Source organism: Salmo salar, chromosome ssa21, assembly GCF_905237065.1.
Source record: "Salmo salar chromosome ssa21, Ssal_v3.1, whole genome shotgun sequence".
Classification (NCBI taxonomy): domain Eukaryota; kingdom Metazoa; phylum Chordata; class Actinopteri; order Salmoniformes; family Salmonidae; genus Salmo; species Salmo salar.
The window spans coordinates 10,956,887-10,982,756 of NC_059462.1; the positions used below are offsets into that span (position 1 = coordinate 10,956,887).

The 25,870-nt window shown below is 45.9% G+C and overlaps 1 protein-coding gene across 6 annotated transcripts in view; it reads left to right on the forward strand.

Annotated features, from left to right (window-relative positions):
- The window catches only part of hdac4 (histone deacetylase 4), a 245,849-nt gene that overhangs the window by 184,523 nt on the left and 35,456 nt on the right, over positions 1–25,870 (forward strand). For all 6 annotated transcript variants that reach the window (XM_014164296.2, XM_014164298.2, XM_045704423.1 and 3 more), the window contains 8 exons: positions 243–376; positions 2,143–2,245; positions 5,129–5,175; positions 8,467–8,574; positions 13,534–13,589; positions 13,778–13,865; positions 20,268–20,387; positions 21,841–21,938. In XM_014164296.2, the coding sequence (XP_014019771.1) occupies positions 243–376; positions 2,143–2,245; positions 5,129–5,175; positions 8,467–8,574; positions 13,534–13,589; positions 13,778–13,865; positions 20,268–20,387; positions 21,841–21,938 (754 nt within the window). The remainder of the gene's footprint in view (positions 1–242; positions 377–2,142; positions 2,246–5,128; positions 5,176–8,466; positions 8,575–13,533; positions 13,590–13,777; positions 13,866–20,267; positions 20,388–21,840; positions 21,939–25,870) is intronic.

Here is a 25,870-nt window from a genome sequence, read left to right on the forward strand (position 1 = left end):
ACACACACACACTCTCCCTGTTCTCTTAGATTAGTCTGTCCTCTCTCCGTGAAAACAAAACAATGTATCTTGACTCTCTTTCTCCCATAAACCACTTTGAGAGCCCCAGTGTCCAGCATACTGATCAGCAGTGCAGTGTTGGTGTGCTGTTGTCAGAACCTATGTCTCCCAAACAGTCTTATCAACATTGTCTTTCATAACCCTGTGTGTGTGTGTCTGTGCGTTCCCCCTCTCCCCTCCAGGCCTGGTGTATGACACGTTGATGCAGAAGCACCAGTGTATGTGTGGCAACACCAACACACACCCGGAGCACGCCGGACGCATCCAGAGCATCTGGTCCCGACTGCAGGAGACTGGACTGAGGGGCAAGTGTGAGGTACGGAAACCCTACACCCCAACCCGATCACTCCGTTCTACCACTTCTGGTGTCTTGACCCTCCCACCCCTACGGGAGGGCAGGTCCCGCTCAGCACCAGTTCTTCTCTGTCCTGGCACCCTAATGGTGGATCAGGCTTCCCCTAACGTCCTTGTCCATCTTCCGAAAATGTCTGAAACACAACTCTTTGAAAGAGTATCTTGAAGAAATCCCCCCCCCCTTTCTCTGGGGAATTAGATCAATTGTCTCATTGCCAAAAGACCAAAAGTATACCTTTAACATGAATGCACTAATTTTAAATCGCTCTGGATTAGAACATCTGCTAAATTACTAACATGTCTTTCTTTCATTGTATCCCTCATTTCAGCACAGATTCAGAAGTAATAGGACAGGTTAGAGTAATAGGACAGGTTAAAGTAATAGGACAGGTTAAAGTAATAGGACAGGTTAAAGTAGTAGGACAGGTTTAAGTGTGGCCAGCTCTGTGGTTTCACCCATATAGTCATTTTTTTTCCATCAGTGCAGAGACTAAGGAGAGGAATCCACTTTGGAGTATAAATTCAGGTCCCCCTGTCAGAGTAACTGAGGAAGCTTGTTTGCCAACATATCTCAATAGTATAAAGTGGCTGCCTTTGCCCATCCAACCTGGACTATTGAGATGGACCCGTTACGCCACTTTCCATTTCTGACCAGGAGAGGGCAGTGTTAAACCAACCTCCCTGTTTACAAAACACCCCACAGCAAGTTGCCCGTAGGGCAAACCGTTGACAAATCCTAACCATAACCATTCAGGGGGAAAATTCTAAACTGATCTTAGACTAGTGTTTAGCTTAGGGGGTTGTTTTTGAAGTTTTATGTTGTTTTGAATTGCTGGTAGAGATAAAAAGCTGCTAGTGGGTTGAAGCTGAATTTGAGCTAATAGTGGGTCTTATCATAGTGGGTCTTATCACGCGCTGCACCTGTTCTGTGACCATCCCCACACACACACACGCACACGTGCGCGCATATACTTACCACACACACACACAAACTTGCTCAGCAAGAGACATGCTTTACTCTTCATCTGAGAGGTATAAACACCGTTTAATGGTTCCTAAATGGGGATGAACCGTCCTGCATCACACTCTGCGCTGTGCGTGTTTGTGTCTGACCTCTTCTGCATCTCACTCGCTCAATACGTCAGCGCTATGCTCGGTTGCATAGCTGCCGTCTCTGTTTTTCCTGAATGGCACAAACAAACAAACAAGTCCCATCCCCAGACTTCCTCCCCTCCCTTCCCCTCTGCTCTCCTCTCTCACTCTCCTGTCTTTCTCTCTTTGTCTCTCTTTCACTCACACACACACACACACACACACACACCCACACACCCACCCTTCGGTCCTCCTTTACGACCACCACTGTAACTAATTGGAGATTCCTGGCTACAGGTGTTACCCTGTCCCCCCCTCCTCTCCAATCCTCCTCAACTCCCTCCTTTTCATCTTTCCATCCCTCCTGTCCATCAAAAGCTCAGGTGACCCTTGGGGATTAGTAAAGCAGGAGTGTGTTATAACTAATGGACAAAGCATTACAGATACAGGTCTCATAGTAAGTGTTACCAACTCTCTCTCGCGCTCTCTCCCCCTCTCTCTCTCCCTCTCTCACTACCCCGCTCTCTCTTTCTCTCTCCCCTCGCGCTCTTTCTTTCTCTCTCTGTCTCTCGGTCTCTGTGTGTCTCTCTGTCTCTCTCTCTCTCTCTCTACCTCTGTCTCTCTGTCTCTCTGCAGTGTATCCGAGGGCGGAAAGCCACTCTGGAGGAGTTGCAGACGGTTCACTCTGAGGCTCACGTCCTTCTGTATGGAACCAACCCACTCCGACAGAAACTAGACAGTAAGTCCTACACCAGTGCTGATCTAGGATCTGTCCAAATAATCTAATTCATCATGATCTAAAAGGCTAAAGTGACCCTAGATCAGAAAACCTACTCTGAGATGCTTTGTGGATATGGCCCATACCCAAGTGGATGTTGGTGCTTAATACACTATACAGGATCAGTTTTGTAGATGCTCTCAGTATAGTGAGGGTGAATCCCAACTTCCACTGAAGTCAAATTTTCACATTGTCTTCCATTGACATCAATGCATGTCAGAAGTTAGGATTGGCCTGTCCCTAACTGAGTCTGTAATACCTACATGTTTCAAGCAAACCACCATAGTCCCTGTGCCCAAGAAAGCGAAGGTAACATGCTTAAATGACTACCGCCCCGTAGCACTCACGTCTGTAGCCATGAAGTGTTTTGAAAGGCTGGTCATGGCTCACATCAACAGCATCCTCCCGGAAACACTAGACCCACTCCAATTTACATACTGCCCCAACAGATCCACAGATGACGCAATATCAATCGCACTCCACACTGCCCATTCCCACCTGGACAAAAGGAACACCTATGTGAGAATGCTGTTCATTGACTACAGCTCAGCGTTTAACACCATAGTGCCCTCAAAGCTCATCAATAAGTTAAGGACCCTGGGACTAAACACTGGGGCCCCTCAGGGGTGCGTGCTTAGTCCCCTCCTGTACTCCCTGTTCACCCACAACTGTGTGGCCAAGCACGACTCCAACACCATCATTAAGTTTTCTTACGACACAACAGTGATCACCGACAATGATGAGACAGCCTATAGGGAGGAGGTCACAGGAAAAGCAGGGCCGAACAGGCCCCCATTAACATCGACTGGGCTGTAGTGAAGCGGGTCGAGAATTTCAAGTTCCTTGGTGTCCACATCACCAACAAACTATAATGGTCCAAACACACCCAAGACAGTTGTGAAAAAGGCACAACAAAGCCTTTTCCCCCTCAGGAGCCTGAAAAGATTTGGCATGGGTCCCCAGATCTTCAAAACGTTCTACAGCTGCACCATCGAGAGCATCCTGACCGGTTCCTTCACCGCCTGGTATGGCAACTGCTCGGCATCCGACCATAAGGTGCTACAGAGAGTAGTGCGTACAGCCCAGTACATCACTGGGGCCAAGCTTCCTGCCATCCAGGACCTCTATAGGCTGTATCAGAGGAAGTCCCAAAAAATAGTAAAAGACTCAAGTCACCCAAGTCATAGACTGTTCTCTCTGCTACCGAACTGCAAGCGTTACAGGAGTGCCAAGTCTAGGTCCAAAAGGCTCCTTAACAGCTCTACCCCTAAGCCGTAAGACTGCTGAACAATTAATCAAATGCCCCCCCCCTTGTTTTTACACCGCTGCTACTCGCTGTTTATTATCTATGCATAGTCACTTTACCCCTACCTATATGTACAAATGACCTCGACTAACCTCTACCACCACACATTGAAAGGATATGGCCTTGTTATTGAAAATGTTATTGTGTTCGTTTTAATTTTTTCTTTAGCTTATTTGGTACATATTTTCTTAAATCTATTTCTTGAACTGCATTGTTGGTTAAGGGCTTGTAAGTAAGCAGTTCACGGTCAGGTCTACACCTGTGACAAATACAATTGGATTTGATTTGATTTGATTTACATGCACAAAGTACAGTACATGAACAAGATTGCCTACAGTATGAGAGTGTATACGACGATAACAGTCTTCCATAGACTGCTATCTCCCCCCTCTCACACCTCCGCTGTCTGTTATTACAGCGCAGAGCTGGCCTAATGATAGTGTTCCTCTACCAGACCATTATCAACTTTATTATCTGCATTATAGCCTTCTGTGTAAAGAAAAAGCCAGGAAGCTCCACAGAGTTTGTTTTGTTTACCTAAACAACCGCTATTTTATTTGTTGTCGTTCCATTCTCGCGTTATCTCGCCACAGTTGGAGCTAGTTCAAGTCTGTCCCTAAGCTCGGTCAAGGCCGCTACCTCTCTGCCAATAATGACCGCACGCGCACACACACACACACACACACACACACACACAATGTTCCATGACATCACCCCTCTGTGTTTACTCCCTCCACCCAAAGTGTTCTGATCCATCACCTAAATATTTCCTATTGGTCGAGAGAGAGAGAGAGAGAGGGAGACTGACGGCTTGGCTCAAACATCGAACTATGACCACCCTGGCTGTCATATCGGAGTTAACCAAGCCAGTGCCTGTCGAAGAACAGTCATTTTGTCCCAACCTTTTTGGTTACTGTAGCACCGTGTACATTTTGCTCTGCCTGGAGTACCCCTGAAGGACCCCCAAGTACCCGCAAGAGAAACACTGTTTTGGACTGTTGGACTTTCCGTATTTCCACTTGCACCGTTTTAAAAGTGTTTACTTCAAATATGTGTGATTATGTTGTATATTCTGCCATGCGTCAACGCTCTAGGAGTGTCTGCTATATGAATTCATATTAATGCAGAAGTCTAATGGTCAACTCAGGACCCACTAAGAGTAGTGAATGGTCACCTAGACACATTTGAAATGTTCAGGCCCAAAGGTGAAATGCTGCTCTCTCGATTAGACTGCACTAAAAATCATACACACATACACAGGTGTAGCCTATGTTCTCAAATCACGCAGGGTGTTGTTTTAAGGGTGTGGGGGGTTTCCACTTTACAACGTTTTGCTAGAATTTGCACGGGTCAAGGTTAGTTTATATCTCAAAGGGGATGTCATGTCTAAGTTGACGTTGTAGTCATCTTGCAGATGCTTCTTGACTGGAGAGACTGGTAGGGCATACTGTGTGACAAGGGAGTATTTTGGCGGTTGCCTCTAACCTCTTTCTCTCTGTCTCTCTCCACCCCCCCTTCTTCCTCTCTCTCCCTCTCAGGTTCATTGACTCCCATGTTCGTGAGGCTGCCTTGTGGAGGGGTAGGGGTAAGTCACTCCCTACTTATTCTCCCCTGTCTAAATAATGGTATTGTGTGTTATCCCACACACACACACACACACACACACACACACACACACCACCCTGGAGCACCAGAGGCAACCAAAACTGTTGCTCTGCTTTCTGTCGAGTGGGTAATTGTGACCATATGTTTTCTATAAACAAGCTGTGTCCTGTAGAGTGGGTGGGAGGGCGCTGTCTGTGTGTTGAGGGGGACACTGGAGGGGGGGTTAAGGGGGAGGTTGGGGGGGCAATGCTGTGTGTGTGTGTGTGTGTGTGTGTGTGTGTGTGTGTGTGTGTGTGTGTGTGTGTGTGTGTGTGTGTGTGTGTGTGTGTGTGTGTGTGTGTGTGTGTGTGTGTGTGTGTGTGTGTGTGCTGTTCCTTCAGTGTGAAGGTTGGGAGGGGGAGGGGGGGGCAGGTAAGAACAAGGTCAGCTGGGTTAGTGTATGTGTGTGACCCTCTGTCTGTATGCTTGCATTTCGTTGTCTTCATGGGGCGTGTGTTCCCTTGCGTACTGTATGTGTGGGAGTGTGTATGGGAGTGTGTGAACTCAGATTGTGTGTTTGTTGCTCCCTAGATCAATATGTTGACAGAGGTCTGATTTTCAATCCCTCTCCCCCTTACCTATCTCTCTCTCCACGGAGGGCATCTAGCTGGGTCTGTTGTGCTGCCCGCTGCTGCCGGTGGGAAACAGAAGGGGCTCTGCTCTGTTTTATGGAAATGAGGCTAAATTGTTGTCTTCCTGTAGTCCCAGCACAGCGCCTCGGCTCATCAAATTACCCTGTCAGCCTGAGCAGAACTGCCACTCTTTCATTCCAACACGTTCCCTCACTCTCTTTGGTTCCCTGGTCCCTCGTATTCCTCTCTTTTATCCCCCTATCGCTCTTGGTTGTACTGGCTTGCGTCTTTCGCCTTGTCTTACTCAGTCTCAGTCTTGCAAGTCGCTTTCGTCAAGGCTACTCTGCCCTTCCGACGTTGCACTTTCTTCTCCTTTAGGGACTAGTGACATACTTTGGCGCTGTGTCCCTCCCTCGCTCAATCTTTTCTTTCACTTTTTTACACGCTCCTCAGTTCATCCCAGGGTACATTGTCACATTTTGTCGTCTTCTTCCTTTTTTTTTTTAGCTTGATCACTCGATTACTTTATCATTCATTTCCTTGATCACTCACTCACTCACTCACTCACTCTGGTGCAGCCGTCACTCTTCATTCAACTCCTCCGTGCCCTCTCCCCCCAACCTATTTCCCTCTCTTCCCCCCCAGTCTTCTTTGCATCGTAAATGCACCGCAGATTCATAATTCGTGACAACGTCCTTCTTGGCGTGACTTGAAAAGGCCCCCTGTTTTCCTTTTCTCTTCTAACTCTAGCCTTGAGCGTTCATGCCGTTGAAAGCCAAATGCAGCAGGCAGGGATCGCCAGAGTCAATGTATGCTGAGTCTATCGGCGACTCCGAGGTTCACAAAAACCCTGCAGGTCTCCACAAAGTCCCTCTCGCTCTATCCCCTCTCTACATTTACGTTGACATTGTTGTCATTCAGCGGACGCTCTTATTCAGAGAGACTTACATCTTAAGATAGCTAGGTGCTTTCATCTTAAGATAGCTAGGTGAGACAGCCACATATCACAGCCACCGTACGTACGTTTTCATCAATAAAGTAGCAAGGTCAGAGCTAGTGGGGGAGGGGGGTGAGGAGGTAGTGTGAAGGGGGGGTGCTGTGGGATTATTTTAGATACTGTTTGAAGAGGTAGGGTTTCAGACGTTTTCAGGAGATGGGCAGGGACTCTGCTGTCCTAGTTTGTCCCACCATTGGGGTGCCAGGACAGAGGAGAGCTTGGAGGGCCAAGAGGGCAAAGAGACCAGAGGTGGCAGAACGGAGTGCTCGGGTTGGGGTGTAGAGTTTGAATATAGCCTTATGGTAGGGAGGGGCAGTTCTTCTTGCTGCTCCATAGGCAAGTGCCATGGGCTTGTAGTGGATGCGAGCTTCAACTGGAAGCCAGTCTCTCTTTCTCTCTGTCTCTCTCTATCTCTCTCCACCTGTCTTTCCCTCTGCCAGCTGTTTTCTTCTCCTTAGGTTATTCTATCTCGGAATGTGTGTGTGTGTGTGTGTGTGTGTGTGTGTGTGTGTGTGTGTGTGTGTGTGTGTGTGTGAGTGTGAGTGTGAGTGTGTGTGTGTGTGTGTGTGTGTGTGTGAGTGTGTGAGTGAGTGAGTGAGTGAGTGAAACCACAAGTTGGTTCCTTGATCCACAAAAAGTTGTTGTTTTTTTTCAACATGCAGTCAGTGTTACAACAAGGAGTTAAGAGTAATATATCTATGCCGAGTGTGTGTGTGTGTGCAACAATATGTAGTCTAGTGGTGTGTAGAGGAGTAAAGATGTGTAGAAGTACTGTGTGTGTGCGCTGTGATTGGGGCCACGGAGCAGGCGTGTGTCAGCATAATCAGCCATGACTGATGAATGCCTGGCCTCTCTCTCTGACCACATGCACACCCATACCTCCACAACACCGGGACTCGCCAGCTCCCCCCACCCCATCTCACATCACTCTCCATGCCTTCCCCCCCCCCTTTAAAATATTTAATATTTCTCTCCATCTACAGTATATCCCTCATCTCTCCCAAACTTCTCCCTTTGCTCAATATTGACACACGTCTGTGAATAAAAGCCATCTCACCTCTCTCCCGGACGTTAAAATCACACCTCTACCGGCATGCTTTTGTGTTCCCCCATGGGATCCCACCAGAAGCACATACAGACGGACAGACGTGTGAAGAACAAATTAGTTCCCCGTACCCTTTAGATTGACGAACAGGACGTGCATGTGCTTGTGTGTTTTTGTGTGTGCCAGCAGGCTATTCGTGCGTGCGCATATACAAGAAACTAAGCCTGGCTGTCCAAACTGAGTTTCTGTCTGTAAGGGGAGTCGTTCACATCAGTTGGATTGACCCATAACTCACTGTGAGAGTCTCTTTTCTGCTCAGCAATCAAGTCCCTTCCCCCCGCTCTTCCTGTGCAAGCTTTGACACAATACACGGGATTTGTAAACACTGTGTGTGATTGTGAGTGTTGTTAGGGGCTTTTGTATTGTAGCTTGTGTGCGCATATCTTCTTCACTCTTTCTACCTCTGGAATTGTTGGGACTGGGAGGACAAATGGCACCACAGCCATCCTGGTCCAACATTGTCCAATTGTATGCTTTACCCTGTTTACATTGTGCATTGTACATGAACATGTATATGTTGCGCATTGCATAAATGTGCATATGTGTTTGTGTTCACAGGTGGACAGCGACACCATTTGGAACGAGGTCCACTCGTCCAGCGCGGCTCGTCTGGCTGTGGGCTCCGTTGTGGAGCTGGTGTTCAAAGTGGCGGCTGGAGAGCTCAAGGTTAGCTCCATGTCCCTCGTCATCGTGTGTTTGTCTAGCTGTCTGTCTGAATGCCTATATTACCAACGATAATGCCATCTCGCGTCGGACACAGAATGCTAATGCTAGCCCATCTCAGGTGAATAGGTGGCAGAGTGGAGCGTTGATCATTAGACCTCATTAACGACGCTAACGCTAGCCCCACTCAAGTGAGGTTTATTAATGTGGCGCTGAAGAACATGGCTGATGTTTTACGTTCTCCCAACTAATTGTGCAATTTTGTTATTTTTTTAACATTTTGTGTAACTTATTTTTTTACTTATTTTGTACATAATGTTGCTGCTACCGTCTCTTATGACCGAAAATAACTTCTGGACATTTTCCATGCACCAGCAGAACTGAGACGCTACCTCTGGTAAGACGAGGGGTGGGAGTGTGTGTCTTTTTGTCAATAACAGCTGGTGCGCGATGTCTAATATTAAAGAAGTCTCGAGGTATTGCTCGCCTGAGATGGTGTGGTCGACAACTTATCATAAGGTACTCTATCTACCAAGAGATCTCATCTGTATTATTCGTAGCCATCTATTTACCACCACAAAGCGAAGCTGGCACTAAGACCGCTCTCAACCAATTCTATAAGGCCATAAGCAAAGAAGAAAATGCTCACCCAGAAGCAGCGCTCCTAGTGGCCGGGGACTTTAATGCAGGCAAAATTAAATCAGTTTTACCTCATTTTTACCAGCATGTCACATGTGCAACCAGGGGAAGAAAATCCAAGACCACCTTTACTCCACACACAGAGATGCATACAAAGCTCTCCCCTGCCCTCCATTTGGCAAATCTGACCAAAATTCTATCCTCCTGATTCCTGCTTACAATCAAAAACGAAAGCAGGAAGTACCAGTGACTCGCTCAATACGGAAGTGGTCAGATGACACAGATGCTACACTGCAGGACTGTTTTGCTAGCACAGACTGGAATATGTTCCAGGATTCATCCAATGGCATTGAGAAATACACCACCTCAGTCATCAACTTCATCAATAAGTGTATCGATGAGGTCATCCCCACAGTTACTGTATGTACATATCCCAACCAGAGCTAAAGGCTAGAGCTGCCACTTTCAATGAGCGGGAGACTAATCCAGACGCTTATAAGAAATCCCGCTATGCCCTCAAACGAACCATCAAACAAGCAAAGCGTCAATACAGGATTAAGATTGAATCCTACTACACCGGCTCTGACGCTCGTCGGATGTGGCAGGGCTTGAAAACTATTAAGGACTACAAAGGGAAACCCAGACAGGAGCTGCCCAGTGACGCAAGCCTACCAGGCGAGCTAAATGCCTTTTATGCTCGCTTCGAGACAAGCAACGCTGAAGCATGCACGAGAACATCAGCTGTTCTGTATGACTGTGTGATAAAGCTCATGGTAGCCGATGTGAACAAAACCTTTAAACAGGTCAACATTCACAAAGCCAGACGGATTACCAGGACGTGTACTCAAAGCCTGTGCGGACCAACTGTCAAGTGTCTTCACTGACATTTTCAACCTATCCCTGACCGAGTCTGTAATACCTACGTTTCAAGCAGACCACCATAGTCTCTGTGCCCAAGGAAGCAAAGGTAACCTGCCTAAATGATTACCGCCCCGTGGCACTCACATCGGTAGCCATTTAGTGCTATGAAAGGCTGGTCATGGCTCACATCAACAGCATCCTCCTGGACACCCTAGACCCACTCCATTTTGCATACCGCCCCAACAGATCCACAGATGATGCAATCTCAATTGCGCTCCACACTGCCCTTTCTCACCTGGACAAAAGTAACACCTATGTGAGAATGCTGTTCATCGACTACAGCTCAGCGTTCAACACCAAAGTGCCCACCGAAGCTCATCACTAAACTAAGGACTCTGGGACTAAACACCTCCCTCTGCAACTGGATCCTGGACTTCCTGACGGGCCGCCCCCAGGTGGTAAGGGTAGGCAACAATGCGTCTGCCACGCTGATCCTAACACTGGGGGCCCTCAGGGGTGTGTACTTTGTCCCCTCCTGTATTCCTTGTTCACCCATGACGACGTGGCCAAACACGACTCCAACACCATCATTAAGTTTGCTGACGACACAACAGTGGTAGGACTGATCACCGACAACAATGAGATGGCCTATAGGGAGGTCGTCAGAGAACTGGCAGTGTGGTGCCAGGACAACAACCTCTCCCTCAATGTGAGCAAAACAGGAAAAGACGGGCCGAACAGGCCCCCATTAACATCGACGGGGCTGTAGTGGAGCAGGTCGAGAGTTTCAAGTTCCTTGGTGTCCACATCACCAACAAACTATCATGGTCCAAACATACCAAGACAGTCGTGAAGAGGGCACAGTAAAACCTTTTTACACTTAGGAGACTGAAAATATTTGGCATGGGCCCCCAGATCCTCAATAGGTTCTACAGCTGCACCATCGAGAGCATCACGGGTTGCATCACCACCTGGTATGGCAACTGCTCGACATCTGACCGTAAGGCGCTACAGAGGGTGGTTCGAACGGCCCAGTACATCACTTGGGCCAAGCTTCCTGCCATCCAGGACCTATATAATAGGCGGTGTCAGAGGAAAGCCCATAAAATTGTCAGAAACTCCAGTCACCCAAGTTATAGACTGTTTTCTCTGCTACCGCACGGCAAGCGGTACCGGAGTGCCAAGTCCAAAAGGCTCCTCAACAGCTTCCACCCCCAAGCTATTAGACTGCTGATCAATTCATAAAAATAGCCACCGGACAATTTACATTGACACCCCCCCCCCCCTGCTGCTAATCGCTGTTTGTTTGCTACCTATACATTGTCACTTCGCCCCCACCTACATGTACAGATTACCTCAACTAACCTGTACCCCTGCAAACTGACTCGGTACCAGTGCCCCCTGTATAAAGCCTCGTTATTGTTATTCTTATTGTGTTACTTTTTATTATTACGTTTTATTTTAGCCTACTTGGTAAATATTTTCTTCTTCTTGAACTGCAGGGCTTGTAAGTAAGCATTTAACGGTAAAGTCTACACTTCTTGTATTCGGGCGTGTGGCAAATAAAGTTTGATTTGATTTGAATTAGGCACAGGGCTAGCTTAGCTTTATTAATTTAGCCTTGTTAGCCGTGCTCTCTCTTAACACCTCCAGACTCGGTAGGAATGCCTCCCGCCCCCCTCCCTACCACAAAGCTCTCATTAGCACTTTTCAGACAGACACTCCTCCCCTTCTGCCCGCCTGCCTTCCTGTGTCTGTGGCCTCTCCTGGCAGCGCCCGACTGTCGTTTGAACTCCGCGGGGAGGCCTAGTGCGCGGGCATCGCTAATTGGCTAACGCTAATAGTCCCCGCTAACACCCCGGCTTTATTAGCCTGCCCACCACAGCCACCTGCAGAGCTGGGTAAGGTAACAGAGACTTATGAAAGTCCCTCTCTCAGCCGTTGGCATAGGATGCTAAATTGCTAACGCTCGCAGAGAGTTTCAGCTAGGACTTAGGGCTTCAACTAGCACGTTCACTCTCCTTCTTGTTCCAGTGGAATTGGAAGCATTGGTTAGGGGAGGCAGTAGGGGCATACCGTAAAATGGATGTGATCTATTGTTATTTGAAGGTTATTGTTTGGAGTGTATCTGTTGCTGAGTATGTAAGCCATTTACTGAACAGCACTGGTTGTTGGTACTGAGATTTATTCACTTGTTTTATTCATTCATGGACTCGTTTGTTCAACCATTTATCTTGATTGATTTATGGAGGGCGTCGCTCTCTTTCTAAGAATAATGACCTGAAATGGTTCATGAAAAAATGCCTGCGCTCTACATAAGGGTTAGAGATCACAGGAAGTGACCTCCTTGCACCTTAACCCCATCTTAGCACACACGCACAAACACACACATAACCCCAGGGAGGGAAAACAGACTATAACATCACCTGCCACCCCCCCGTGCCTGTTCAAGTGAGCCTTGCATCTGCATCATCAATGTTTCTAAAATAGAACTCAATGGAATTGCATTACTCTCTTTAAATCACACACACTCGCTTTCTCGCACACACAGCTCTTTGAAAGCGGTCCCTATCGTCAGAGAGAATCTGAGTTCCTTCTGTCCCTCTGCTAGAATAATATCCTCTGCGGCCAGGCGAGGTGGAGAGTAATCCACAGCAGCTGCCTCAACATCATTAGACTGGACTACAGGGACACAGGTCACCTCACCACGTACACATACCACAGTCAGTCAGGGCCCCGAAAACACTGGGCGTCCCTACCAGTCCCCATATGTCCCCATATTACACCAGGACCGTAAACAGTCGGCGCGGGAGCAGCGGGAGTCCCCCAGGTCCCTACATTAACACAACATCCACGCCTCGCACTGCTGCTCTCAGCTGTCAGCCAAACCTTTGTGTGTGTGTGTGTGTGTGTGTGTGTGTGTGTGTGTGTGTGTGTGTGTGTGTGTGTGTGTGTGTGTGTGTGTGTGTGTGTGTGTGTGTGTGTGTTTCAAGATTTATTAGTCGTAAGTACAGGATACACATGGTATATACCGTCCAACAAAATGCTTACTTGCAGGTTCCTTCTCGACAATGCAACAACAATAAGAAATAATACAAGATAAGAATATGAACATAAAGTAAATGGCTCAGTAGAATAGAATAAACATTTTCGCGTGTGTGTGTCATCGGCAGTGTCTGACCCTCCTCCCTGTCAATGGCAAAACAATTAAGTGTGAGCCACAAGGGGATTTAGGGTCATAGAGGCAGAGAACTGAATACTGCATGGAGAAACTGGAATGTGTGTGTGTGTGTGTGTGTGTGTGTGTGTGTGTGTGTGTGTGTGTGTGTGTAACTAGGTATTTTCGTGTGTGTTTATGGGGTTATGTGTTTATCTGTGCTATTACAGTACGAGTGTCTGTTAGTCTGTGATTGATCAAGGCCTTATGGGTAACAACATTGCTCCCTCTTCTCTGATTGGCAGAACGGCTTTGCTGTAGTCCGGCCCCCTGGACACCACGCAGAGGAGAGCACACCTATGTAAGACCAACGTCATTTATGTTTCTTTCTTCTCATTGGATCAGATCTTGTTGTTATGGAAACAGTATGAGATTTAGAGCAAAATCTAATTATCAGAACCCTAATCACAATACCTGTTGGACTCATTGTATATTCTTTTTTTCTCTCTATCACTCCTCCCCCCTCTCTCTCATCACTCCATCACACAGGGGATTCTGTTACTTCAACTCCGTGGCCATCGCAGCTAAACTTCTGCAGCAGAGGCTCAGTGTCAGTAAGATCCTGATTGTGGATTGGGTGAGTTCACCTTGGACTTCCTGTGCTTTCACATAGAATAAGGTGGGGCTCAGTCATTAGAGCATGGCGCTTGCAAGGGGGTAGTGGGTTCGTTTCCCGCTGATGCCACTCATGCGTAAAATGTATGCACGAATGTCTTTAAGTCGCTCTGCATAAAATTGTCTGCTAAATGGCATATATTATATGAAATAATGTGACCCATCTTTATTAACATTTGTTAATGTTCTGCGTAGGGCATGTCCCGACAAAATAAAATCTTTGTCGACCGAGAGCCGCCTTTTTAAACACATTTGTAAACATGTATTTTTCCCTATGTGTTAATAAAAACAACTATATATAGGCTACTGAGCTTGTCTGATGCTTTAAGCACACTGTGATTGTCACGGCTGTTTGAAGGAGCGGACCAAAATGCAGCGTGTTCGTAGTTCCACATATTTATTAAACGTGAAAACTGAATGCAATACACTTAAATACTTGAGAACACAAAACAACAAACCGTGACGCAGAGAGGAAAACACACTACTCAAAAAATAATAACCCCCAAAACAGTAAGCGAAAAACCCCTACTTAAATATGATCTCTAATCAGAGGCAATGAGGATCAACTGCCTCCAATTAGAGATCAACCCCAAACAATCCCAACATAGAAATAGAAAACTAGAACTTAAACGTAGAAATAGAAAACATAGAACAACCAAAAACACCCCCTGTCACGCCCTGCCCTACTCTACTATAGAAAATGACATCTTACTAGGGTCAGAACATGACAGTACACCCCCCCCCAAAGGTGCAGACACCGAATGCAAACAAAAACCCAACAAAACAACAACAAAACACAAAGGGAGGGTAGGGTGGGTGACTAATGTCTATGGCGGCGGCTCTGGTTCCGGGCGTAGTACCCCCACCTTCCGCTGATCCCCCCCGCTTCTGTATGTCTGGAGGAACCAGACCATGGATCATCGCCGGAGGCTTCGGACCGCCAACCGCCGCTGAAGACTTTGGGCTGCAGGCTCAAAGGCCGAAGGCTCTTGGCTGCGGACCGCCGCCGAAGGCTCTTGGCTGCGGACCGCCGCCGGAGGCTCCGGGCTGCGGACCGCCGCCGGAGGCTCGGGCTGCGGACCGCCGCCGGAGGCTCCGGGCTGCGGACCGCCGCCCGGAGGCTCCGGGCTGCGGACCGCCGCCCGGAGGCTCGGGCTGCGGACCGCCGCCCGGAGGCTCCGGGCTGCGGACCGCCGCCCGGAGGCTCCGGGCTGCGGACCGCCGCCGGAGGCTCCGGGCTGCGGACCGCCGCCGGAGGCTCCGGGCTGCGGACCGCCGCCGGAGGCTCCGGGCTGCGGACCGCCGCCGGTCCGGGCGTCAACGGAGGCTCCGGGCTGAGGAGCGTCGCCGGAGGCTCAGGGCTGAGGAGCGTCGTTGTAGGTTCCGTACTAGGGACCGTTTCTGCAGGCTCCTTGCCATGGATCATCTCTACAGGTGTCGGACCCTCGACTATCACTGGAGGCTTTTTACGAGGAGCAGGAATCGGTCTCACCGGACTGGGGAGACGCACTAAGGACCGAGTGCTCACAGCAGGCACTGGCCGTACCGGGTTATGGATGCATACTGGAGGCTTTTTTCGAGGAGCAGGAATCGGTCTCACCGGACTGGGGAGACGCACTAAGGGCCGAGTGCTCACAACAGGCACTGGCTGTACCGGGTTATGAATGCGCACTGGAGGGAGAGTGCGAGGAGCAGGAATAGGAATAGGTCTCACCGGACTGGGAAGACGCATTAAGGGCCGAGTGCTCACAGCAGGCACTGGCTGTACCGGGTTATGAATGCGCACTCGAGAGAGAGTGCGAGGAGCAGGAATCGGTCTCACCGGACTGGGGAGACGCACTAAGGGCCGAGTGCTCACAGCAGGCACTGGCTGTACCGGGTTATGGATACGTACTGGAGACTTTGTGCGTGGTACTGGCTTGGGTGGCGCCAGACTGGTAACACGCACCTCAGGACTTGTGCAGGGAGCAGGAACAGGACACTACGGACTGGGTATGCGCACTGGAGGTCTGATGCGTGGAACTGGCTTAGGTGGCGCCAGACTGGCAACACGCACCTCAAGCGAACTTGCAACATTGTATAAAATATTTTGGGCCAGTGAGCTCTGGACAGACAGATCTTTACGGTAATTTGCGCAAGGGATAAGAAGTAATCAGGTAGGCCTATTTAATTACTTTCCACCGGATCAGACAACTACATATTTCTCCCTTTCACACACCAAGTGGTTATCGAAAGAGAGCTGGAAAGATCTTTCATATTTATATAAAAAAAACATTTAACCTTTATTTAACTAGGCAAGTCAGTTAAGATCAAAATCTTATTTACAATGACGGCCTACCAGAAGGCAAAAGGCCTCCTGCGGGGACGGGCTGGGAATAAAAATAAAATATAGGACAAAACACACATCACGACAAGAGAGACACCACAACACTACATAAAGAGAGACCTAAGACGACAAAATAGCATGGCAGCAACACATGAAAACACAGCATGGTAGCAACACAACATGACAACAACATGGTAGCAACACAACATGGTAACAGCACAAAACATGGTACAAACAGTATTGGGCACAGACAACAGCACAAAGGGCAAGAAGGTAGAGACAACAATACATCACGCGAAGCAGCCACAACTGTCAGTAAGAGTGTCCATGATTGAGTCTTTGAATGATGAAGAGATGGAGACAAAACGGTCCAGTTTGCATGTTTTTTGCAGCTTGTTCCAGTCGCTAGCTGCAGCGAACTGAGAAGAGGAGTGACCCAGGGATGTGTGTGCTTTGGGGACCTTGAGTTAGACCGGTGTCTCGTGTGCTATAAAAAATATACACTACATGACGAAAAGTATGTGGACACCTGCTCGTCAAACACCTCATTCCAAAATCATGGGTTGGTCCCCCCTTTGCTGCCATAACAGCATCCACTCTTCTGGGAAGGCTTTCCATTAGATGTTGGAACATTACTGCGGGGACTTGCTTCCATTCAGCCACAAGAACATTTGTGAGGTCGGACACTGATGTTGGGCGATTAGGCCTGGCTCGTAGTCTGCGTTCCAATTCATCCCAAAGGTGTTTGATGGAAGCACATAAATGTCTAGAATGTCAGTGTATGCTGTAGCGTTAAGATTTCCCTTCACTGGAATTAAGGGACCTAGCCCGAACCATGAAAAACAGCCCCAGACCATTACTCCTCCTCCACCAAACTTTACAGATGGCACTATGCATTGGGGCAGGTAGCATTCTCCTGACACCTGCCAAACACAGATTCGTCCGTCGGACTGCCAGATGGTGAAGCATGACTAATCACTCCAGAGAACATGTTTCCACTGCTCCAGAGTCCAATGGTAGCGGGCTTTACACCACTCCAGCCGACTCTTGGCATTGCGCATAGACTTGAGTGCGGCTGCTCGGCCTTGGAAACCCCTTTCATGAAGCTCCCGACGAACAGTTCTTGTGCTGACGTTGCTTCCAGTGGCAGTTTGGAACTCGGTCGTGAGTGTTGCAACCAGGGACTGATGATATTTTTACACGCTTCAGCACTCAGCGGTCCTGTTCTGTGGGGTTGTGTGGCCTACCACTTCGCGGCTGAGCCGTTTCCACGTCACAATAACAACACTTACAGTTGAACGGGGCAGCTCTAGCAGGGCAGAAATTTTACAAACTGACTTGTTGGAAAGGTGGCATCCTATGCCAGTGCCACGTTGAAAGTCACTGAGCTCTTCAGTAAGGCTATTCTACTGCCAATGTTTGTCTATGGCGATGACAGTGCACGATTTCTATGCACCTGTCAGCAACAGGTGTGGCTGAAATAGCCGAATACACTCATTTGAATGGGTGTCCACATACTTATGTATATACACACTTTGCTTCCGCTCAAGTAAAAAAAATTGGTCCACCAACAGCCTAACAACAAAACAATCGGCCAGTCGACTAAATGGGGTCAGGCCTAGTTCTGCGAGTCTAATATAATGCTTTTACAGACCAAGTTATTCAGTGGCAACTTACAGTACCTGTCTGTATAACATGATATGAGACATATGTCTGGCGTTAGAATCTGTCAAATTGATGTCATAATAATTTTGGTACCAAATCTTGCAAGAGCGCTGGACACTGTGTGTCATGTCATTTATCAGTACAACTCACATTTGTGTCAAAAAGCGCTGCTTATAAAGACTATCAAGCTAGGGTATGTACAGTTGAAGTCAGAAGTTTACATACACTTAGGCTGAAGTCATTAAAACTCATTTTTCAACCACTCCTCAAATTTCTTGTTAACAAACTGTAGTTTTGGCAAGATGGTTAGGACATCTACTTTGTGCATGACACAAGTAATTTTTCCAACAATTGTTTGCAGACAGATTATTTCACTTATAATTCACTGTATCACAATTCCAGTAGGTCAGAAGTTTACATACACTAAGTTGACTGTGCCTTTAAACAGCTTGGAAAATTCCAGAAAATGATGTCATGGCTTTAGAAGCTTCTGATAGGCTAATTTACATAATTTGAGTCAATTGGAGGTGTACCTGTGGATGTATTTCAAGGCCTACCTTCAAACTCAGTGCCTCTTTGCTTGACATCATGGGAAAATCAAAAGAAATCAGCCAAGACCTCAGAAAAATAATTGTAGACCTCCACAAGTCTGGTTCATCCTTGGGAGCAATTTCCGAATGCCTGAAGGTACCACGTTCATCTGTACAAACAATAGTACGCAAGTATAAACACCATGGGACCACGCAGCAGTCATACCACTCTGGAAAGAGACGCGCTCTGTCTCCTAAAGATGAATGTACTTTGGTGCGAAAAAGTGCAAATCAATCCCAAACAACAGCAAAGGACCTTGTGAAGATGCTGGAGGAAACAGGTACAAAAGTATCTATATCCACAGTAAAACGAGTCCTATATCGACATAACCTGAAAGGCCGCTCAGCAAGGAAGAAGCCACTGCTCCAAAACCGCCTTAAAAAAGCCAGACTATGGTTTGCAACTGCACATGGGGACAAAGTTTGTACTTTTGTGAGAAATGTCCTCTGGTCTGATGAAACAAAAATAGAACTGTTTGGCCATAATGACCATCGTTATGTTTGGAGGAAAAAGGGGGAGGCTTGCAAGCCGAAGAACACCATCCTAACCGTGAAGCACGGGGGTGGCAGCATCATATTGTGGGGGTGCTTTGCTGCAGGAGGGACTTGTGCACTTCACAAAAATAGATGGCATCATGAGGTTGAAAATTATGTGGATATATTGAAGAAACATCAAAAGACATCAGTCAGGAAGTTCAAGCTTGGTCGCAAATGGGTCTTCCAAATGGACAATGACCCCAAGCATACATCCAAAGTTGTGGCAAAATGGCTTAAGGACAACGAAGTCAGTGTATTGGAGTGGCCATCACAAAGCCCTGACCTTAATCCTATAGAAAATTTGTGGGCAGAACTGAAAAGGTGTGTGTGAGCAAGGAGGCCTGCAAACCTGACTCAGTTACTCTAGCTAGCTCTGTCAGGGGGAATGAGCCATAATTCACCCAACTTATTGTGGAAAGCTTGTGGAAGGGTACCCGAAACATTTGACCCAAGTTCAACAATTTAAAGGCAATGCTACCAAATACTAATTGAGTGTATGTAAACTTCTGACCCACTGGGAATATGATGAAAGAAATAAAAGCTGAAATAAATCATTCTCTCTACTATTATTCTGACATTTCACATTCTTAAAATAAAGTGGTGATTCTAACTGACCTAAGACAGGGAATTTATACTAGTATTAAATGTCAGGAATTGTGAAAAACTGAGTTTAAATGTATTTTGCTAAGGTGTATGTAAACTTCCGACTTCAACTGTAGGTCAGTGACTGAAAGAGGAGCATTGTTTTTCATTTTAAAGGCCTTTCGAATTAGAAAATGTCTCTATCGAAACTTCTAAAGCAGTCCCATCAAGAAATAGATACTTCGTTTTAAAATAACCTTCATTAAAAGTTGTCATGTGTGAGATAATCCCTAGATATAGAAGCTTACTTCACTTTTTTATGTTTGACTATGTAGGAAGGTCTACTGAAATGAAATGGAAAGTAATAGATATTGTCACCCAGCAATGGGATTTGTAAAACAGACTTACTCTTAAAACAGCCCTCTGAACAAGTCACAAAGGTTGTAGGATGTTAGATAGTGGCTAAGCACGGCAATGGATAGCATTTTTTTTCTGGTTTCCACTTGCTATTAGTCTTCTATGCCCATCTGACGACTGATTCAAGGTTGATTTTGTTGTTTAGCGCGCATTGCTTATGGATAGGATTTGGATGTGGAGACCTGATCCTAAATCTGTTGTTAGAGTCAGGAAGTAACCATAGCCCGCCACTCTCCATGTCTGTCAGGATGTTCATCATGGAAATGGCACGCAACAAGCATTCTACAGCGACCCCAACATTCTCTATCTGTCACTCCATCGCTACGACGATGGCAACTTCTTCCCCGGCAGTGGAGCGCCTGATGAGGTGAGTGGCGGAGTGTGTGTGTGTCTGTGTGTGCAGTGTTTCCCCTAGGATTTTTTTCAGCAGCGTTGGCAAAGTTAGTGTTGGGGGGGGGTTGAGAGACAAATTGCCGTTTCAAAGCTAGTTTTCTGCCATTCTAAACATTTTGTCATGGGGCTGAGAGACAAATTGCAGTTTCAAAGCTAATTTCCTGCAATTCTATACATTTTGTCATGTGACTGAGAGAACAGTTACAGTTTTAAAGCTAATTCCCTGTAATTCTACACATTTTGCCATGGGGCAGAGAGAAAATTAGCAGTTTTAAAGTTCGTTTTCTGCAATTTTACTCATTTTGCCAAGGCTAAATGATAATACTATGTTTAATACTATGTTTGAGTCACTCAGACGCAAAATGAGAATACTATGTTTAATACTATGTTTGAGTCACTCAGATAGCGTAAAAACACGCCCTAGTGACTCAAACATTATAACAAAATTAATCGGGGCCCCTTGCCATGACATAAAAAAAATGATTCTCCTAACTGTCTCGTTTTTATTTTGGTGATTTGTATTATTTTTTATTAAAAAAATATATTGCTCTATTATATTTTCTACATACTTTATATCTGGTTTTAATCATTTTACACTGAAAACATTTTACCATCCCAAAAATGTATTATTTTTTTTCAACACCAATGCTTTCCTCTTGCTAATGAAAAACAATGTACTGAAGCGTAGGGTTCCAAAATTCGTGTCACTTTCCCCAAATCCCCAGGTTTGATTGGAGGATTTCTGGCTTATTCCCTCCTGATTCCGGGATCTTCCAATGGAATTTCTGGAAAACCTTTGAATTTTTTGAAAGTTACAGCAATTTTGCCGATTGGTGACCACTCACTAAATTGAACACTGATCATCAAATTAAATGGTGGCCGTGTTTCACCATTCAGTCAAACACTGGGCACTATACTTTCTGCCATCCCTGGCTCAATAACCAATAATGACCAGAAAATAGATTTTTGGAAATGTTCCTGTTATTCACAGTCAAATTGGCAACATAAAGAAAAACTTAACTGTTGTTGGCTCTCTCTAGTAATTGCTACAATATTGACAGTAGTCCAATTGTAGCATTTCCTGATACATGTTTCTTAATGATGAGACCAACCGCCACTTAGTTCAGATTATTGATGTTGTTTGTAAAATGCACAGACTTAATGTAAAAGTGTGTGTTGCGTGTAATTGTGTGTGTGCATGCATATATTAGTGTGTGCTCTTGCCTGGCAGCTGTAATCTGAGCTTTGACAGGTAAATAGCAGGAATCCCAGCAGTCTTTTCCTAGAGATACTACACATATTACTAGAAAGGGCTTCGATATGGTCCATCTATAGAGGAATGGTCAATCAATGTTCAGATGTTATGGTGTATGTGTGTGTAATTTTGCGTGTGTTGACTAACCTATGTTGCGTTGTGTGTGTTGTAGGTGGGCACTGGGGCAGGCATGGGCTTCAATGTGAACATGGCTTTCACCGGGGGGCTAGAACCACCCATGGGAGACGCAGAGTACCTGGCTGCCTTCAGGTAACACACAAACACGGACTAGCTACCACAGAGTACGGTGATGTTTTCTTAAGCCGGGAACACCAGCGCATGCAAACAAAAGAGTGAAAAAGAGAGAAAATTAGGGGCCTGTTTAGTGGGGAATTTGCAGTGGTGGGGGTTGGCTGTTGGAGTGTGGAGTGCTTAGGGAGCACTCGACTGAGGAGAGGGTTGTATTTCAACAGGCTGAAATGTCCCAGTGGTCCATCTGTCCTGACAGTTCCCACCTCTGGAACCATATACAGTAGGATTCAAAATAATTGACACCCTTGATAAAGATGAGCAATAATGAGTGTATAAAATAAATAATTCAAATACTGAGCTATATTGAGAGTATGAGATAATGATGAGTGAGAAAGTCACCGAGGGTCAAAGATCATACCCCCAAGACATGCTAGCCGCCCCTGTTATTGGTAATGGTGAGAGGTTAGCATGTCTTGGGGGTATGATCTTTGACCCTCGGTGACTTTCTCACTCATCATTATTCCCGATTCATTCAGGATTATCCGTAATCATGGTAGCATCCGCATTCATGTAGAAGTGTTTAGAAACATATTCTATTCTTATTTATAATCAAATTTACTAGGAATACTAGGAATATGGGACCAAATACTAAACGTTTGACTACTTTAATTATTATCATAATTTTGACCCATACCTTTTTGGAGAAAAAATAAATATATATACTTGTTAAGCAAAATATCTTTCTCTGAGAAATTATATTATTATAAAATAATATAATTTCCCACTTTTTAATTGGAACATGCAATATAGCTCAGTATTTTAATGATTTATTTTATACAGTCATTATTGCTCATCTTTATCAAGGGTGTCAATCATTTTGGACCCCACTGTACACCCTACTGTCAGGGCCGCAAGTCTACAGACGCACATTAAATGAATAATTCACTCCGATATCACCCATTGCCTTCTTGCCTTTAATGTAAATGATACCCTATGTTGTCTATGTCCACAGCTTTCAACTTAAGCCAAAGTGACGGAGACAGTAAGCTATTGTTAGCAGTTAGGATTAGAACGCAGTACATAGAAATAGTTGATCGCAGACTCAGGACAACAGTAGATTTTTCTAGAGGGAAGAAAACATAAAAAGGACTACAAAAAACGGATTGGGCAAATGATGTAAAATATCCCTGCCAAAAATACAAGTGATGTTCACGAATACAACCACGTTAACATAATTTGGGGTCAAACCTCGGTCAAATACATATGTCAAATAATTCCATACGCTTCAGGTGCACTTGATTAATTTTCCCTGTACAATGGAACCAATTAAATAGTCCCAAAAGTGTACATATTGTCCACACATTGTCAATTTTACAGTAATATCTATTCACATGATACACTACATCAACATTACATCTCATCCAGAGCAGAAGTACTGAGAGAATTTCATCTGGGGGAAAAAGGGCATGGTTCACCATGACTGTGTGAAAAGCTCCCGTCCAAAAATAACAGGAAGTGTGTTCTATATGGCTGAGAGGCCATGAAACATGAAGTATGATGTGTTGTAGTGCACGGCCGAGGCAAAGCTTTGTGGCGGCCTCTTTTATCTGCCAAGCAGGCTGATGCCAGGGCTGAACTCCATTAGGTCCGCTGTCTGGGGCTATTTATAACCCACCTACACACTCGCACTGTACACACACACACAATGCGAGCAAGCACATATAGACACACAACACAAACACACCAGAAAAACAAACGCCACTCGAAACTCACGCACGCATGCTCACAGGCACCAATGTGTGCATACACACACTCACCCACCCACCAAAGAATGCATGCATACACTCACAAACACACTCACACACACAGACATATGGTGGGATGCAGGGCAGAGGGCAATTCGCGACGCCCCACTTTGAAGATGAGCTGTCTGAGCTGCCGGTACCAGTAGACACACATCAAGCCACTCTCTCTCTCGCTCTCTCGCTCTCTCTCACTGAATGGCTGGCTGCACACTATGCTATGCTAACCAGGATACCGTGCCACCCTAATGTACCCCAGATCTCAATCTCCACATACAGTAGAAGTCGGAAGTTTACATACACATTTGCCAAATACATTTAAACTCAGTTTTTAACAATTCCTAACATTTAATCCTAGTAAAAATTCCCTGTCTTAGGTCAGTTAGAATCACCACTTTATTTTAAGAATGTGAAATGTCAGAATAATAGTAGAGAGAATTATTTATTTCAGCTTTTATTTCTTTCATCACATTCCCAGCGGGTCAAAAGTTTACATACACTCAATTAGTATTTGGTAGCATTGCCTTTAAATTGTTGAACTTGGGTCAAATGTTTCGGGTAGCCTTCCACAAGCTTCCCACAATAAGTTGGGTGAATTTTGGCCCATTCCTCCTGACAGAGCTGGTGTAACTGAGTCAGATTTGTAGGCCTCCTTACTCACACACGCTTTTTCAGTACTTCCCACAAATGTTCTATGGGATTGAGGTCAGGGCTTTGTGATGGCCACTCCAATACCTTGACTTTGTTGTCCTTAAGCCGTTTTGCCACAACTTTGGATGGATGCTTGGGGTCATTGTCCATTTGGAAGACCCATTTGCAACCAAGCTTGAACTTCCTGACTAATGTCTTGAGATGTTTCTTCAATATATCCACATCATTTTCCCCCCTCATGATGCCATCTATTTTGTGAAGTGCACAAGTCCCTCCTGCAGCAAAGCACCCCCACAACATGATGCTTCCACCCCCGTGCTTCACGGTTGGGATGGTGTTCTTTGTCTTGCAAGCGTCCCCCTTTTTCCTCCAAACATAACGATGGTCATTATGGCCATACAGTTCTATTTTTGTTTCATCAGACCAGAGGACATTTCTCCAAAACTACGATCTTTGTCCCCATGTGCAGTTGCAAACCATAGTCTGGCTTTTTTATGGCGGTTTTGGAGCAGTGGCTTCTTCCTTGCTGAGCAGCCTTTCAGGTTATGCCGATATAGGACTCGTTTTACTGTTGATATAGATACTTTTGTCCCCTTTTCCTCCAGCATCTTCACAAGGTCCTTTGCTGTTGTTCTGGGATTAATTTGCAATTTTTCGCACCAAAGTACGTTCATCTCTAGGAGACAGAACGCGTCTCCTTCCTTAGCGGTATGACGGCTGCGTGGTCCCATGGTGTTTATACTTGTGTACTATTGTTTGTACAGATGAACGTGGTACCTTCAGGCATTTGGAAATTGCTCCCAAGGATGAACCAGACTTGTGGAGGTCTACAATTATTTTTCTGAGGTCTTGGCTGATTTCTTTTGATTTTCCCATGATGTCAAGCAAAGAGGCACTGAGTTTGAAGGTAGGCCTTGAAATACATCCACAGGTACACCTCCAATTGACTCAAATTATGTAAATTAGCCTATCAGAAGCTTCTAAAGCCATGACATCATTTTCTGGAATTTTCCAAGCTGTTTAAAGGCACAGTCAACTTAGTGTACGTAAACTTCTGACCTACTGGAATTGTGATACAGTGAATTATAAGTGAAATAATCTGTCTGTAAACAATTGTTGGAAGAATTACTTGTGTCATGCACAAAGTAGATGTCCTAACCAACTTGCCAAAACTGTAGTTTGTTAACAAGACATTTGTGGAGTGGTTGAAAAATGAGTTTTAATGACTCCAACCTAAGTGTACGTAAACTTCCGACTTCAACTGTAACCCTGCTCCTCACCTAACCCCAAACTGACCCTCTCACATCCAAGGCAGATGGAGCACATGCTGTACAAGCCGCAGTATCATATATGTCATATGGATTTACGCAGCATTTGAGATGTGGAACATGATACATATTAGGGCGCATGTGTTCCTACGACATATTATTATACAGTATATGCAACACATGTGAAAAACCCTCAAGCGCCTTGCCCCTACCATCTGAGTCACGTGTA